The sequence below is a fragment of the Mustela erminea genome, chromosome 8 (genome assembly GCF_009829155.1).
Source record: "Mustela erminea isolate mMusErm1 chromosome 8, mMusErm1.Pri, whole genome shotgun sequence".
Lineage (NCBI taxonomy): Eukaryota > Metazoa > Chordata > Mammalia > Carnivora > Mustelidae > Mustela > Mustela erminea.
In genome coordinates, this window is record NC_045621.1 from 62,141,043 (window position 1) to 62,155,911 (window position 14,869).

Genomic DNA, 14,869 nt, shown 5'->3' on the forward strand with positions numbered 1-14,869 from the left:
TTAGGAATTTTGATACATATAGAAATGTCTTGTCTGAGCAAATTATCTTTAAACTTCAAATAATACTACTCATGGATTCTAATGCTTCTTTAACCTAAATACAAAAGCTAAATGAATAAAAATCAAAGGCAGGCAAAACAAAATGACACATTTTTAAGTATGAAAAATAATGGAATCTTTTAAAAAGTCTAATGAATACATTTGTGTTATGGAGTTTAAGATAATTATCTTCGAAAGATATGATACAATTATCCAAACAAAATCTCCAATGTCATCTCTCTTAAGAACTAAAAACTCTCCTTTTATATTATTTTTAAACTTTAAGAATAAACAAAATATAGATTCATTTCTATTTATGTTTGCATTGTATCTTGCATTCCAAGATTCTGAAAAGTTATTTGGGCTCTAAGAAATGAGTTTATACATTAAATTCTATATGGTAAAATGTTTTTGTTTTATTTCTAGGTAGGTATTCTAGTCTGTAAAATTCAAACATGTGGATCTCTTTATACTAACTTTTCCCCATTTAAAACACAAATCACATGTGCGGACTCAACTCTTAACATATTTTTGCCTCATTTACATTTTGAAAACAACCCTTATAAATTTTCACTTAATAAAAATGCATATGGTCACATAATCAATACCAGTCTTATGAAAGCTGGAATACGGAACCATAACATCTGCTCACACATAGCAACAAGGCTAGGAATTGACTGCTGGTATCTGGACGGCTGTTTTCAGGCTCCAGACCAGTGTAAAAAAATGGCAAGGGGTTTTATGCCTCAAACAGTATCATCAAGCAACAAGTTTACGTTTTCACGCATTCATTCCTAAACCCCCACCCTCACCGATCAGAAAATCTCCCCATAAATGGATAGACTCCATATATATATAACTAAATCATATTCAGTGAAACTTAATAAAAATATCAACAGTTGGTGTTCAGATCCACAGAGGGTAAATTCACAAAGGTATTTTTCTCAAAAGAAAATTTAAGACAATTGAAAGTAGGGGATTAGAATAGAGTGTATTTTCCCTACTGTGGTGCAGTAGTACCCCTCCCAATCCCTCCCTCATCCCACTACACAAAGTCACAGTGAAAGGATGAAAGGTAGCAAAAGGGGTAATACAGTACCCATAATAAAGGGCTGAGGGGAGGAACCAGCGCTCCACCCCATCCAAGTTGGAGCAAGATTATCCTATATAAAATAGAAATATATAGTTTGTTATTAGTTAGAAATCTGATATGACAGAACATTTGGTGTTACTTTATGTATATGATGGTCTCTGTCTGTTTCCCTATCAAGACTTGAGTTCTTTTGAAAAAGAAGGTATCTAAGATTTCTTAGATTAGGAAAGTTAAAATACAAATTTAAGTACAAATTTTATTTTACTCTAGATATTCATAACATCAATTCACTCAGTTCAATTTTACAAGTTGAAAAATTTGGACTGGAAATTTGAAATACAATAAATGTTTAAAAGCTGTCAGCCAGAAATGTGCATAAAACATGCAAAACATAAAGTGCAACGTGATGATAATTTATTACTTTCTAACTTCTTATCAAGCACTATACAACATGCTTTATTTGGTAATGTTGCATAAAAGCACATGCTTGAAAAAGTGACAAGTCAACAAAAAGAAAATGAGTGCTTGATTTACACTCTGACACAGCTATTGTGATTTTATGCTGCTAGGGAAAAGAATAAAATGAGAGTTTCTGAATATATTCAAATATCACTTCCCAATTATAGTCATCATTATTATGTCTATCCTCACCATCATCCATGTTTACATTTTTAGAAAGTAAAAAAAAAAAAAAAAAAAAAATCCAAACACTAGAAACAGAAATAGAATCAAGAATCAGGTGATTTTGTCTCTACAATGCCAAACATGTGTCATGTGTGTGTAACGATCAGCCACTTTAGGGTTGTGTATATGCTATAACAAGAGATAAGTAACCATATTCATAAATCCTATAATTTAAAGAAGAGTTCATCTCCTATCAGCATCAATAAGAAGTTTATGTTTTTAACATTCTCAGTTGCAAAAGTTAACCTCTCCTTACAGAGATAAAAAGCATTATAGATCAATAATTATAGATAAGGTTATTTCTGTAAAAATCAAAGGTAGACCCATAAGACCAATGTTGTTATGGAAATAAAGTATTAAACATGGGAATATCTGGCCATTTGAATCATGGATTTAGTACATTTTCAAAAGGTTAAATTCAAAATGTTTATAACCACTTCAAATACTTAGCATTGTTCAGATTTCAGAAGGCATTTAAAAGGTATCACTTTGATTCAGGCAATATGTTTTCAAGTAGAATGTATAAAAATAGTATTTTTCTTAAGAACTGAAATGGCCAGTCTGAAACAAAAGAAAGTGACATTTTAACTGGAAAATAAACTTAATTTTTACATACCCTGGAGAGAATTTCCTTTAACATTTTAGTAAAAATGTGAAGATCTCTGTGAGAAATAAAATAAGACTGCATTATATTGTGTTAAATTGTTTCTAATGAGGATAAACTTTCTATATATGTTAGGGAAAATAAAGACAAGTCTCATGTTCTTAAAAAGTGACATTTACAATAAATCTTATTTTAAAAGAACAGGTAAGGCTATCAACAACCTAGAAGATATAATTGGAAGCCTTCAATACAGCTCAGTTTCCATAAACAACTAAATTTTAGGCGGAAAAAAAACAATGTTTTTCTATTAGAATCATACCTACTAAGCAGCTTTGTTTGGGCAAAAAAAAAAAATGACTTTTTTTAAAAAAAGGAACTCCTTTTCTATGTTATACATCTTATATATCAATGCCTCATGAATTTTAATAAGGCATGGGAAATAATAATAGGTCAATAATGACAACATTTCTAATCTGTAATGAATCATATGGAATGGTAGAACATTTCCTTGAAAGGAATAATATAACATTTTCTGTAACTCAAGTGAAATTTGAGTTATGCTTAATTTATGAATCATCTATAGTAATGAGTCAAAATTATATTTTCTGTTCATTCTATTTCAAATGCTTTATTTATTGTCATGAAAAATTGGGTGGATTTACATATAATCTTTAAGTTAGTATTACTATCTGTATAAATTAAAAAGATTAAGGCAGTTATAAATTGAGGCTACATTAAACATAACTTTTTTAAAAAGTTCAAAATTCAGTCAATATTTAATAGCTACACTTGAATATTCAAATAATGCAAACTTTGGCATTATACAGACAAAATTTTGATATTTAAAAATGGTTTTCCTTTACTTTTATACTTAGGCACATGTGTGATTCACATTATTTTTGGTAAAACTCATTAAGTACAATTTAGGTCATCACAAATGAGAAGCATATAACTTAGGCTTAACTTCAGTGGATTATTATCATATCATTACACATAGTACTTTAATAGTGCATCTGCCTTTTTTTTTTTTTTTTGTAAGGAAACTCCCAAGATGGATTAGGAAATAAAGTCATTTTCATGAGCACAGCAGATAAATGATATTACATCATTTCAAGGGAGGCCCAAGTTCTCTTGCATATCACCCAGAAGTAAATATGCAACAGATAAAATGATAAAGTAGCAATTTTGCAAGGATTTGCCATTCCTTTTGCATGCATGGGTTTTCCTTTTATAGAATTTAATGTAATTAGCTTAATTTTTACTATATGTAATACTTCAGGTTCTTTCATTTTCCTTACCCTCATCCCTTCAAATCGTGATAAGGCTCTTAGAGGTCTCAGAGCTCTCAGTGTCCTGAGAGATTTGATGGCACCAAGTTCTGAGTAACCCAAGGCATTTGCTGTTAAACTGACCAATGAAACCTGCATCAATAAATAAGGAAATAAATAAAATAATCAATTTACTATATAATATAATATAATAAATATGAATTTTGCTTATAATTACTCAGAAGATAAATTGTTGCATATTTCCCATAAAGCTTTTAAAATTTTAAGCAAGTATTTTCAGCTTGATGCAAAAAAAGTAGGTTTCAGGATGTTAATTAGAGGTAGTTGAATAAAAAACCTTAAATGTCATATAATTTGTTTACTGTTAAACAAATTTATTAGTAGAGCAATTAGTTAGAAAAACCAGATAAAAATTAATTTTAAAAAGGGAGAAATTCAGGTGTAAGAAAAGGTTATTGGTCATCCTTCTTTTATTTTATTAAATTGTGGTGAATTTAGGACTTTGTATGGTTAATGATAAAATACAAAAGCAAGAAATCTCAATCCTGCACTGTATGTTCAACTAATTACAATTAATACTCTCAAAAATTAATAACTTGGCACATTGATTTCAGTTTTTTTGAAGGTGAGTTTTTGTTTGTCTTGCTATCACCTGTGTTTTCTCGAAAGTTTATTCTTATGTAAACAATGTAACTTAATAAATAATTCCATCATGAAATTTCCTTAGATTTTTCTATACTAATTTACAGCTTCTGCTGTGGTTACCTGGCTAAAAATGGATAATCAACAAATATTTGCCAAGTAAATAAATCAATGAATTTACTTATCTTGTATGAAATATGAGAGTACTAAGAAATGAAAATATTAGATATCAAATTCTCTAAATAAGGAATGTACCAAAACTTCATATCCAGAATTATAATTTCTTTGGTTTGAAAGTGGCTAGTATTGGACAGTTTCACATACATTGGACACTATTTTGGCAAAATTTTCTATTTTTCAGTATATTGTTACCTTATATTTAAATATACTTTTTATATTACTTGCAATGTGCTATAATTTCTTTTGCATTTTTTAGAGATACACTGATCCTTATGAAATACTTAAAATAGAGCAATGAAAAATAAAATATTATTATTGCAAAATGACAAAATCTCTATAGAAAGGAATTTAAGCAACATACCCTATTTCACCACTTTCCCTATAAGCTGCTGTATTGTTTTTCTCCTTCCCACCCTATACAACCACCATAGATCCCATCCACTGAATGCCAAACCAATACTAAGTTTATTTCTTATTATAACAGTACCATTCAGTGAGTTAGAGTTAAGTAGCATTTCCTGTCACCATAGCATACTGTCCAGATTCTCTCTTCTAGAATTAGTATACGAGCCAGACAAACTACTGTGATAAAGACAAAGACACACAGGATACATACATCCACAATTAAGAAGTCCAGCCAACACCAGGCATTGGTAAAATATGTTTGATAGCCATATGCTACCCATTTTAGAAGCATTTCCAGAATGAAAATGTAAGTGAAAACCTTGTCAGCATATTCCAACATTGTCTTAATTGTCTTTCGCTGATCAATATATATATCTTCAAATGCCTATAAAAAAAGTTATATATTTTAGCTTTCTAAAACTATTATACCTTCTAATTTATTTTTCTGATCATATATGTATATATATGATCATACATACATACACACACATATACACATATATATATTCCTTGATTTTATTTTTTAAAAATTTTCCTGATTTTATTATATATGTAATATGTATATATAATATATAAACATATTTCTCTCTCTCTCTCTCTACATATATATATATATATATATATATATATATATATATATATATATACACATATGACATCCTATTGGGCTAGGAGGGCAGAGGAGTAGTAGGTATTGCTGTTTTTTAAATTTTTTAAACTTTTTTCTCTCAAAGATCTTTTAATGAATCAGGGGAAAGTTATACTCTCCATTTATATTATAGCCAGAAGAAAGAGGTAAAAGCATAGTTTTTATGAATTAGTTTGACTTGTTTAGGCAACAGTTCTTGATGTCATATCCTGATGGTGTTACCCCAACTTTTCCTTTTGTCATTTCTTTTGCTTTCTCCTGTTGATTTTTTGCCATAAAAAAGAGGTTGAAGCAATAAAAAATGGAGGTTTATATTTTTCATAAAGTAGAAGTTATAATCAATCCTCACATTGTCGAATTTTACTGTATAGTTGGCCTAATTTTCCCCTTCTCTCCCCTTCATTTTGTTGATAGTTTATATTTCTCAGCAGAGATATGGTATGACAATGATAAGATAGACATATATTTCATTTAGATTATGATATGTATTCTACTAATACTATGTATGAACTTCTGTTTATACTTTACATCTAAGTCTCACATTTGTTTCAGAGACAAAAGACTATTTCTTGCATAAAGTGGCATGCAGAGAAAGTTTATGTCATCAGAGAAATATGGGAAATATAGGCTTATTTATAACTTCTGGTTTATGAAAAATACAAACCTCCATTTTTTTATTGCTTCAACCGCTTTTTTATGGCAAAAAATCAACAGGAGAAAGCAAAAGAGATGACATAAAAGGAAAAGTTGGGGTAGCACCATGAGGATGTGACATCAAGAACTGTTTCCTAAACAAGTCAAACTAATTCATAAATATAGTTCTAATTATAAATGTACATTAAAGAAACTTAAGTGATTGTATTTCAATTGGATAAGCTCATTTTGTCTGTCACCTATCTATCTGTCTTATAGCTTAAGTATATTTGTGTCAGTGTTTCTCTAAAATGTTATCTATATGTTATGCTTTATATGTTTGTAAGTGATTTCCATACAAATATAAATTAATTCGATGTAAAAACCATTGTAAAAAGAGAAAGCAATCTTTAAATGAATCACTTAGGCATGCTGCCCAATATTTTTTGTTACCAATATTCATATTCCTTGTTTCCTGAGTAGCATAAGAATAGTGGACACAATTTAAAAAGGACAGAGAAGTGGTCCCTAAGGACTTATTGACTGTCCATAAAGAGGTAATAACAATACCATTCACAAGCAATATTCCTCAGAATCCAGAAGTTACATATACTCCATCACAGGATTTCCATTAACTATACTGAGTTGTCATTTTTACCTTCTTCTTAAAATGTGGGTAATTGAATATTTGTATTCTCTAGTTACAATGAATAAGCGGGAGGGACAAATTTTCTAGGTTACATAATAAGCAAAACTTAATAAATAATTAATTAGGAACTGTATATATACGTAGTAGAAATAAATCCAGAAATGCATAGTTAAAACATTAAGTCTATAATCTGGAAGATAGGATGTGGAGGTAATGCAAAATGTGTTAGAGACAGAAGAGTGAGGGGGTGAATGGGTGGGTAGTAAGTGCATGAATGGATGGATGGATGGATGGATGGATTTAGAGATGTATGTATATTTAAGGAAGAAGTCCTAAGTAGAGATAACGAGGCTTATCAGAGTTAATAGTTGACATCATGAAAATGAAAATGGATGCAGGATGAGGGTTTTGGGGAAGAAAATGCATTGAATACTAAAACAATGTAATAGAAAGGATTAATAAGTCATTAGTATTAGATTACCGTAAACTTAATATTGTACCACTTTTGCTTAATAGTCACTTACCAGTGCACCACTACTAAGCAGAATCATGAAGACAATGAAGGTCTCAAACCAGTTATGTTCAACTATTCGGAAACACGTTCTTCTCAGGTTCCACCATTGTTTCCCCCTCCCTTCTTCCACACTGATTTGACAACATTTAAATCTTTGTACACAGCCTGCAAGTATAGTGTTCAAACAGGAGTAGATGAAGTGACTTCTGCTGCTTCAGTAATACTCTTTAGCATGTCCCTGATTCATCTTCTCACTACAATTACCATCTCCATCTTGCTAGGGTAACTCTCTAAGCCTGGAGTAGTAAGAGCACATTCATTAGCTGTATGAGGCTGTGAAAATTATCCAGCCTCCTTAAACAGTTCACTGGCTAATACTACCTGCTTTTTCTGCCTTGACTCTTCTTGTCCAAAAAAGAACTCTGTGAAGTACAAACAAATGTAAGGTAGCTTTGCCCTGTACTATGTCATGCTACTGCTCTCTGTTGAAGTCACTCTAGAGGAGTTCAAAATGAGATTAGTGATAAAGAGCAAACTTCCCTTTTAAAGAGATTAAGGAATAATGATGTAGATCTCCCCCAACAATGCTGGGTTTGTTACTGTTTTGTTTTCTTGTGGTGTTTCTAGAAGAGCTCATATACGTTTCTAAATTAATTTTGTCCATTAAAATGTGATTGCTTGGCTTTGCTTTGATTTGTCATTACCTTCCTTAATACTGCTTTTACTCATTCAAACCATCCGTGATTACCACTGTAAGCACCATGGAGGATACAAATAACATTTTTTTAAGGCAAAAAGAAAAAAGGTACAGCACATGGACCTTGCCATCAAGAACCTTAAATTCTTGTTTTCAAAAATATATATAAACTCAGGAAGCCCACCTCAGGGCAAAACAAAACAAAACAACCCCACCCCCCACCCCCCACCCCGCCGCCCAAAAGACCCTCAAAAAACACAAAAGAAAAAAAAAGAAAAAGTCAAGTATGCTGGAAGAAGAGGGAAAAGGGAAGGAAGGAGAGGACAGAGGAAACAAGACAGTAAAATGCATTCAACAGTTCAAAACAGAAAGAGAAGAGCTCTCCTGAGATAATATACAGAAAGTTATCAAGTGAAGTAAATGGGTATGTTTACTAATAGCTGTAGAGAGGAACAGTAAGGAATGATAGGCTCGCTTCCACCACGATCAGATGAAGGTACTTTTGAGAAGGACCTTGAGTGCTGTGTGGAATTTATACTGGGAAATAGAGGGAGACAATATATATCAGGCCTATGAAGAAGAGATCACTGAGTAGAGAAAATGCAAATATATTCATATCTTCAAAACTCAAAATCCTGAGAAAATCCGACCATGGGAAATGCTGATCATGGGGAAAACAAAGCTCTTAAAACAATTGTCCATATTGTGCCAGGCTCAAATAGGTTCTGTTCAGGTATTGGGTATGGGGCTGTGTTTATTTCCTGCTTTGTCCAATAAGCTTTGGAAAATGAGGATCTAAAAAATACAGTTTATATTTGCCAGTCATTTAACTTTAGTAGTCAGAAAGTTTTTTTTTTAAGATTTTATTTATTTATTTATTTATTTATTTATTTATTTATTTGTCAGAGAGAGAGAGAGAACACAAGCAGGCAGAGTAGCAGGGAGAGGCAGAGAGAGAAGCAGGCTCCCAGCTGAGCAAGGAGCCGGATGGGGAACTAGATCCCAGAACCCTGAGATCATGACCTGAGCCTAAGGCAGATGTTTAATTGACTGAGCCACCCAGACATCCCAGAAAGTTATTATTTTTAAGATTTTATTTATTTATTTGACAGACAGAGATCACAAGAAGACAAAGAAGCAGGCGGTGGGGGTGGGGGAAGCAGGTTCCCCGCTGAGCAGAGAGTCCCATGCAGGGTTCCCTCCCAGGACCCTGGGATCATGACCTGAGCTGAAGGCAGAGGCTTTAACCCACTGAGCCACCCAGGCACCTCCAGAAAGTTATTTTTAAGGCAAATTCTGTGTATGAGAATTATGATTAGTATTTAAGATGCCACTCCTTGTGAAATCACGATTTTATTTTTTAAAATACAAATTACTAGTTTTGATTACGTTAAAAATAGTTTTCTCCATGTTTGTGATCTTTATACACAATGGGTAGAGTTAACAAAAAATAACCACAGATTTTAAAACTGTTAGCATATTGGAGGTCACTGACATATATCTACTAAATGTTCTATTCCATTCCAAGATTAACATAAAGGCCATTTTCTTACCTTCAGTGAAACAGGCTTCAGGTTCAAGGGTTTCCTCGGGTTCCACTACAGGCTGTTCTTCTGCAGGTGCACCAATGTCTACAGTGCTGCCTTCCGAGGAGCTACTGCTTTCATTAAGTTTCTGGGCATGAGATAGACATAAAAAGTACAGCCCTTTAATTTCAGTAACAAGTAGTTTAGAAAAAAGAAGAATTGGTGCTATGAACTGAGTCTGGATTCTCCTTGAAACGAAGAGATTTTAAGTTTGAAGAAAAGAGGGTTGAATAAGAAAGGGAAATAAGGAAATTGTCTGTGTTCTCTCCTTTTCCATTACTCACAATTTTCATGTGAAATCAGATTGTTACATTATGAGACCAGCATCACCTTGATCCCAAAACCAGACAAGGATCCCATCAAAAAAGAGAACTACAGACCAATATCTTTGATGAACACAGATGCGAAAATTCTCACCAAAATACATTATGAAGTTACAAACGGTCATCCAGAACTGGTACTAAGCCAACCATTGAATTAGAGAAGCCCCAAGAGGGAGTGTGAGGGGGAAGGAAAGTTAGTGTAATTGTTCTCATTTTGCAGATGAGGGAGCTAGGGGTCAGCCAGGTTAAGTAATTGGTCTAACATCATATAACCAGTACATGAGAAAGCCAATATTTGAGAGAATTACTCCTGAGCCCAAAGTCCATGCTCTGTCTTCTGGGCAATCACACTGTTTCTAAAACAATATACTGACTCTCTTACCATTTTTTCTGTCAATTTAAAACTGAAAATAATCCATTGGAAAAAATAGCAAGTTTAGTCTAACAAGTGAAGAGAATCTAGAATTCGATCTTGAAGTGAAAAACAAAAAGCAAAGACCCTGTTCACACCACAAACCATGGAATTTTGTATAATACAAATATTCAGTATCTTCACAGAAATTGTTTCATCAACTGCAATAAGCTAGCTCTTTGGTAGCTGTAGACACGAGTTCTATTTAATTTTTGTTTACAGTAATTCTGCCAAACTAATTACATATTTGTTATAAAGCAAATGTCACAATAGTAACTTCTGTGCAAGCAATAATAAAACTCCTTTTTATATAGTATTACTTCAAATCACGGGGAAATTTTGGTTGTTTTATTTCAAGTTTTTATTTAAATTTTAGTTAACATCTAGTGTAATATTGGTTTCGGGAGTACAATTCAGTGATTCGTCGCTTACGTATAGCACCCAGCTCACAGGGAGATTTTTCAAAGTAATACTTGGGAAGTCTTTAAAATTTTTGGATAAATCCACCTTTTGTTTACCACAGTTATTCAGATATGGTACCAAATATCAGCCTCCATCTCAAACTTAGTATCCATTCCTAAGTACCATTATTAGTCACCTAGATTTCAGATTTCCAATCAGCCACTATGAATATTAAGGTAAGCCTCTGCCTTCGGCTCGGGTCATGATCCCAGGGTCCTGGGATCGACCCCCACCTCAGGCTCCTTGCTCAGCAGGAAGCCTGCTTCTCCCTCTCCTACTCCCCTGTTTGTGTTTCTGCTCTTGCGCTCTCTATCAAATAAATAAATAAAATTTTAAAACAAAGGTAAAAAGATGTGAACCTAAAATAATATGAATTAATTTTATCAAATGCCTCCTGATTGCCTCCATAAATATCCTCCTCTGATGTGTCTTGCGTGGATAATGATAAAATAGATTGCTACATTTTTTATATTCACAGAATTACTCCAGGTCTAACTAGTTCCAATTTTCTACAGATGAGAGTGCTATTGCCAATATATCAAACTTTATTCTTAGGAATATTCTTGAACATCAGCTATTCTTCTGTACAACCCAACTTTGTAAAATGTTGCCAGTTACTAGGTTTAGACAAGTGATCCCACACATGCTTACAAATTAATTTCCAAATACTTCTCAAGCAATACAAGTATATTCTACAGTCTGCCTGAACTACTGTAAGAAAGTAAACATGTGCCTAATGTTACTCAGACTCAACATGCTCTCAGTCATGACGTTTTTTTCCCTATCCTAACCTCTTCCTTTAACCAAGTTTTCTTTCTTTTTTTTAAAAAACATTTTGGTGGCTGTCTTTTTTTATTTATTTATTTATTTGACAGAGAGAGAGAGATCACAAGCAGGCAGAGAGGCAGGCAGAGACAGAGAGGGAAGCAGGCTTCCCGCTGAGCAGAGAGCCTGATGCTGAGTTCAATCCCAGGACCCTGAGACCACGACCTGAGCCAAAGGCAGGCCTAACCCACTGAGCCACCCAGGTGCCCTTTCTTTAACCAAGTTTGATGCTGGTTGTTTGCAATATCATTCTTTGAGCAAATAGACTCAAACTCTCCTTTGTTCTTACTGTTTTCTAATATTGACAGTAATCTAAAGTCAAATTTGTTAAATTCTACCTTTGAAATAACCTGTCTCTCAGTCTCATCTTCCAAATTCCCATTTGGTGAATGAATACCTCTGTTTCGTATATTATTGCCAAATGAAGCTTTTGTTTTGTTTTGTTTTGTTTTGTCTCCACTTAGCACTCCAACTAAATCTCCTGAATCTATCCTTCACAGAAGCTGTGTTTTAACCAAGGTGAACTTCTTGCTCACAGTGGTGATTTTTGCCCATCATTGTGGAAGAATAATAATCACTCTCATCTAAACCCCCTTCCAACCACTTTATCTGCCCCACCCTTTGGGCACATACTGCTTTTTATCTGACCTACCTCTATTCTAATTGACTTACTGCAGGAACAGTGGTTGGCACGTTCTCTGTAAGAACACAATGACCCATGCTCTTGGTGTGCTAAAACCACTCAAATGATGGGCTACCTTCTATCACACCTGTGCATTTCTGCTTTCACCAAGTGAGTTGTTTGCTTATCAAGAATAAGTCATGTCTGGGGCGCCTGGGTGGCTCAGTGGGTTAAGCCTCTGCCTTCAGCTCAGGTCATGATGTCAGGGTCCTGGGATCGATCCTGGCAGGGAGCCTGCTTCCCTCTCTCTCTCTCTGCCTGCTGCTCTATTTGTGATCTCTTTCTGTCAAATAAATAAATAAAATCTTTAAAAAAAAAAGAAGTTATGTTTGTTTTCAAATCAGTGTACTACTTTAAATGACTGTAATTATTAATTCACTTTTACATAAGTTGATAAAATGAATAAAAAGATGGTTTTGTTATATCCATAAAAACTAAATTGAAATCATTGTATAAATTTAATGAAGGCAAATTCCCCACACATATACATACACATGAAAAAATATCTGTCATAAAATTGGTCATGAATAATTGCTAAAAAAAAGGGGGGGGAGGGACTGGGTATATGCATTTCTGGAAGAATGCCTAATTCAGGTTGCTTTATAAGGTTCTTAAGATCTCTGACCTCTTTGGAGAAAACCTAAACTTGAAATCGTAGTTGATAAGTTACAGGTGTGGGTCATGCCACAGTGATGGTGCAGAACTGCCAACAAGGAACGCATGCTGGGACACGAGGCCTCAAGTCACATTTTTATGTAAGTATCTACCATTTTTCAAAATGAAGCCATTTAATGTCTGGGATCTAGAAGGAATTTGTATACCTTTTGGGAGTGGGACATGATCACAAATTAGATTAAAAAATACTATTCCTCTTTGGCTTACATAACTTCCTAAATCAACATTTTTTTAAAAAATATTTTATTTATTTATTTGATAGAGATCACAAGTAGGCAGAGAGGCAGGCAGAGACAGGGGAGGAAGCAGGCTCCCCGAAGGCAGAGGCTTTAACCCGCTGAGCCACCCAGGTGCCCCCTTAAATCAACATTTTGCCAAGAAACCCTGGGAAGCCATCTCATGGCAGGATAGATCCTAATTCTCATGCCAGTCAGGGAAACTTGCCCCAACATTCAAGCCATAATAATGGCAGATAAAGTGACTTAAATTTTGCTCATTCCTGCTTAAAAAAATAAACAAAACAAAACAAAACAAAACATACCCTAACCAGAAAGAAGTGTCAGTGCTTTTTCCACATGATGTAAATACATGAGTATCAGTGTAAGAGAAAAGAAAAACAACTAAAATAAAACAGATGCAGAAATGACTGAGCTGAAGGATGCCTAGGCCATCCCTGGGAGGCAAGAAGGGTTTGGATTGATGAGCTAAATAAAGAACGTTAATAAGTTTGAAATTAATGAACTAAATAATCAATGTATTAGAAATCGATTAAAATACAAACAAAGTTAATAAATAAGGGCACCAAGACCTTTCTAATAAAAACAAGAGAGGACGCAAGCATTTGATTCTTACAAGTTGTATGTAAAAACACTGCATGCTTAGTCATTGATGTACTTTAGAATTTAAAGAAACTTTTTGCAGATGATGAATTGTACTGTTAAATTCTCAATCAAGAATCATGCAAATGTTTAATATTCATCTTGCAGGAAAAGGTGAGTATCTGTCCTTATTCCAGAAGAGAGATTTCCAACCTGTGTTCTGTGGAGACGAGACTTCAACCCTGGGGGAAAGATGAAGACCGACGAGGCAAGTTCCTGTTGCAATGTAACGTAATGTTCTACAACTCATAGTCTTTTAGGATTTGACATGGCACAGGAGAGATGTGATATTGAAAATGGTAAGAAAAAAGGAAAAAGAAAAGAAAATGGTAAGAAGGCAGGGCACCTGGGTGGCTCAGTCCTTAGGTATCTGCCTTCGGTTTAGGTCATGATCCTGGGGTCATGGAATGGAGCCCTGCATCGGGCTCCCTGCTCAGCGGGAAAACTGCTTCTCCCTCTCCCACTCCCCCTGCTTGTGTTCCTTCCCTTGCTCTTGCTCTGTCAAATAAATAAATAAAATCTTTAGGAAGAAAAACAAGAAAATGATAGGAAGGTCACGCAGGGACAAACCCGGACTCAGGAAGAGATAAGGCAATAAAAGCTCAGGGTGGGTATGGCTGGGAGGTGTGCACCGAGTCATAGGTGCTGGGTCTATGTCTAGAAAAATCCTTGATCGTCTCTGGCCAAGGATGGGAGAAGCAAAAGTAATACCTACTCCCACCTTGGATACAGAGAAACCACTCACGTATAACCAGGCTTTTAAGTTAATTTCCCTACTAGCTCTATGTCCAATATTCATTTACTCACTAAACATTTAGGAGATATTATATTCTGAGATTTGTGTTAAGTCTCTGTCTCACAGAAACCCTTCATCAGCATAATGCCTTATTTATCTGGGCTTTTTTTTTCCTTTCCTTTGCTGCTTTCTCCCCCTTTTTTATTGGCCAA

The 14,869-nt window shown here is 34.1% G+C and overlaps 1 protein-coding gene across 9 annotated transcripts in view; it reads right to left on the bottom strand.

The window, feature by feature from the left end:
• Positions 1-14,869, bottom strand: part of LOC116597709 (sodium channel protein type 1 subunit alpha) — a 140,334-nt gene that overhangs the window by 15,581 nt on the left and 109,884 nt on the right. For all 9 annotated transcript variants that reach the window (XM_032355802.1, XM_032355801.1, XM_032355804.1 and 6 more), the window contains 4 exons: positions 9,632-9,752; positions 7,392-7,546; positions 5,148-5,321; positions 3,719-3,841 (listed from right to left, as the gene is read on the bottom strand). In XM_032355802.1, coding sequence (XP_032211693.1) covers positions 3,719-3,841; positions 5,148-5,321; positions 7,392-7,546; positions 9,632-9,752 — 573 coding nt within the window. The remainder of the gene's footprint in view (positions 1-3,718; positions 3,842-5,147; positions 5,322-7,391; positions 7,547-9,631; positions 9,753-14,869) is intronic.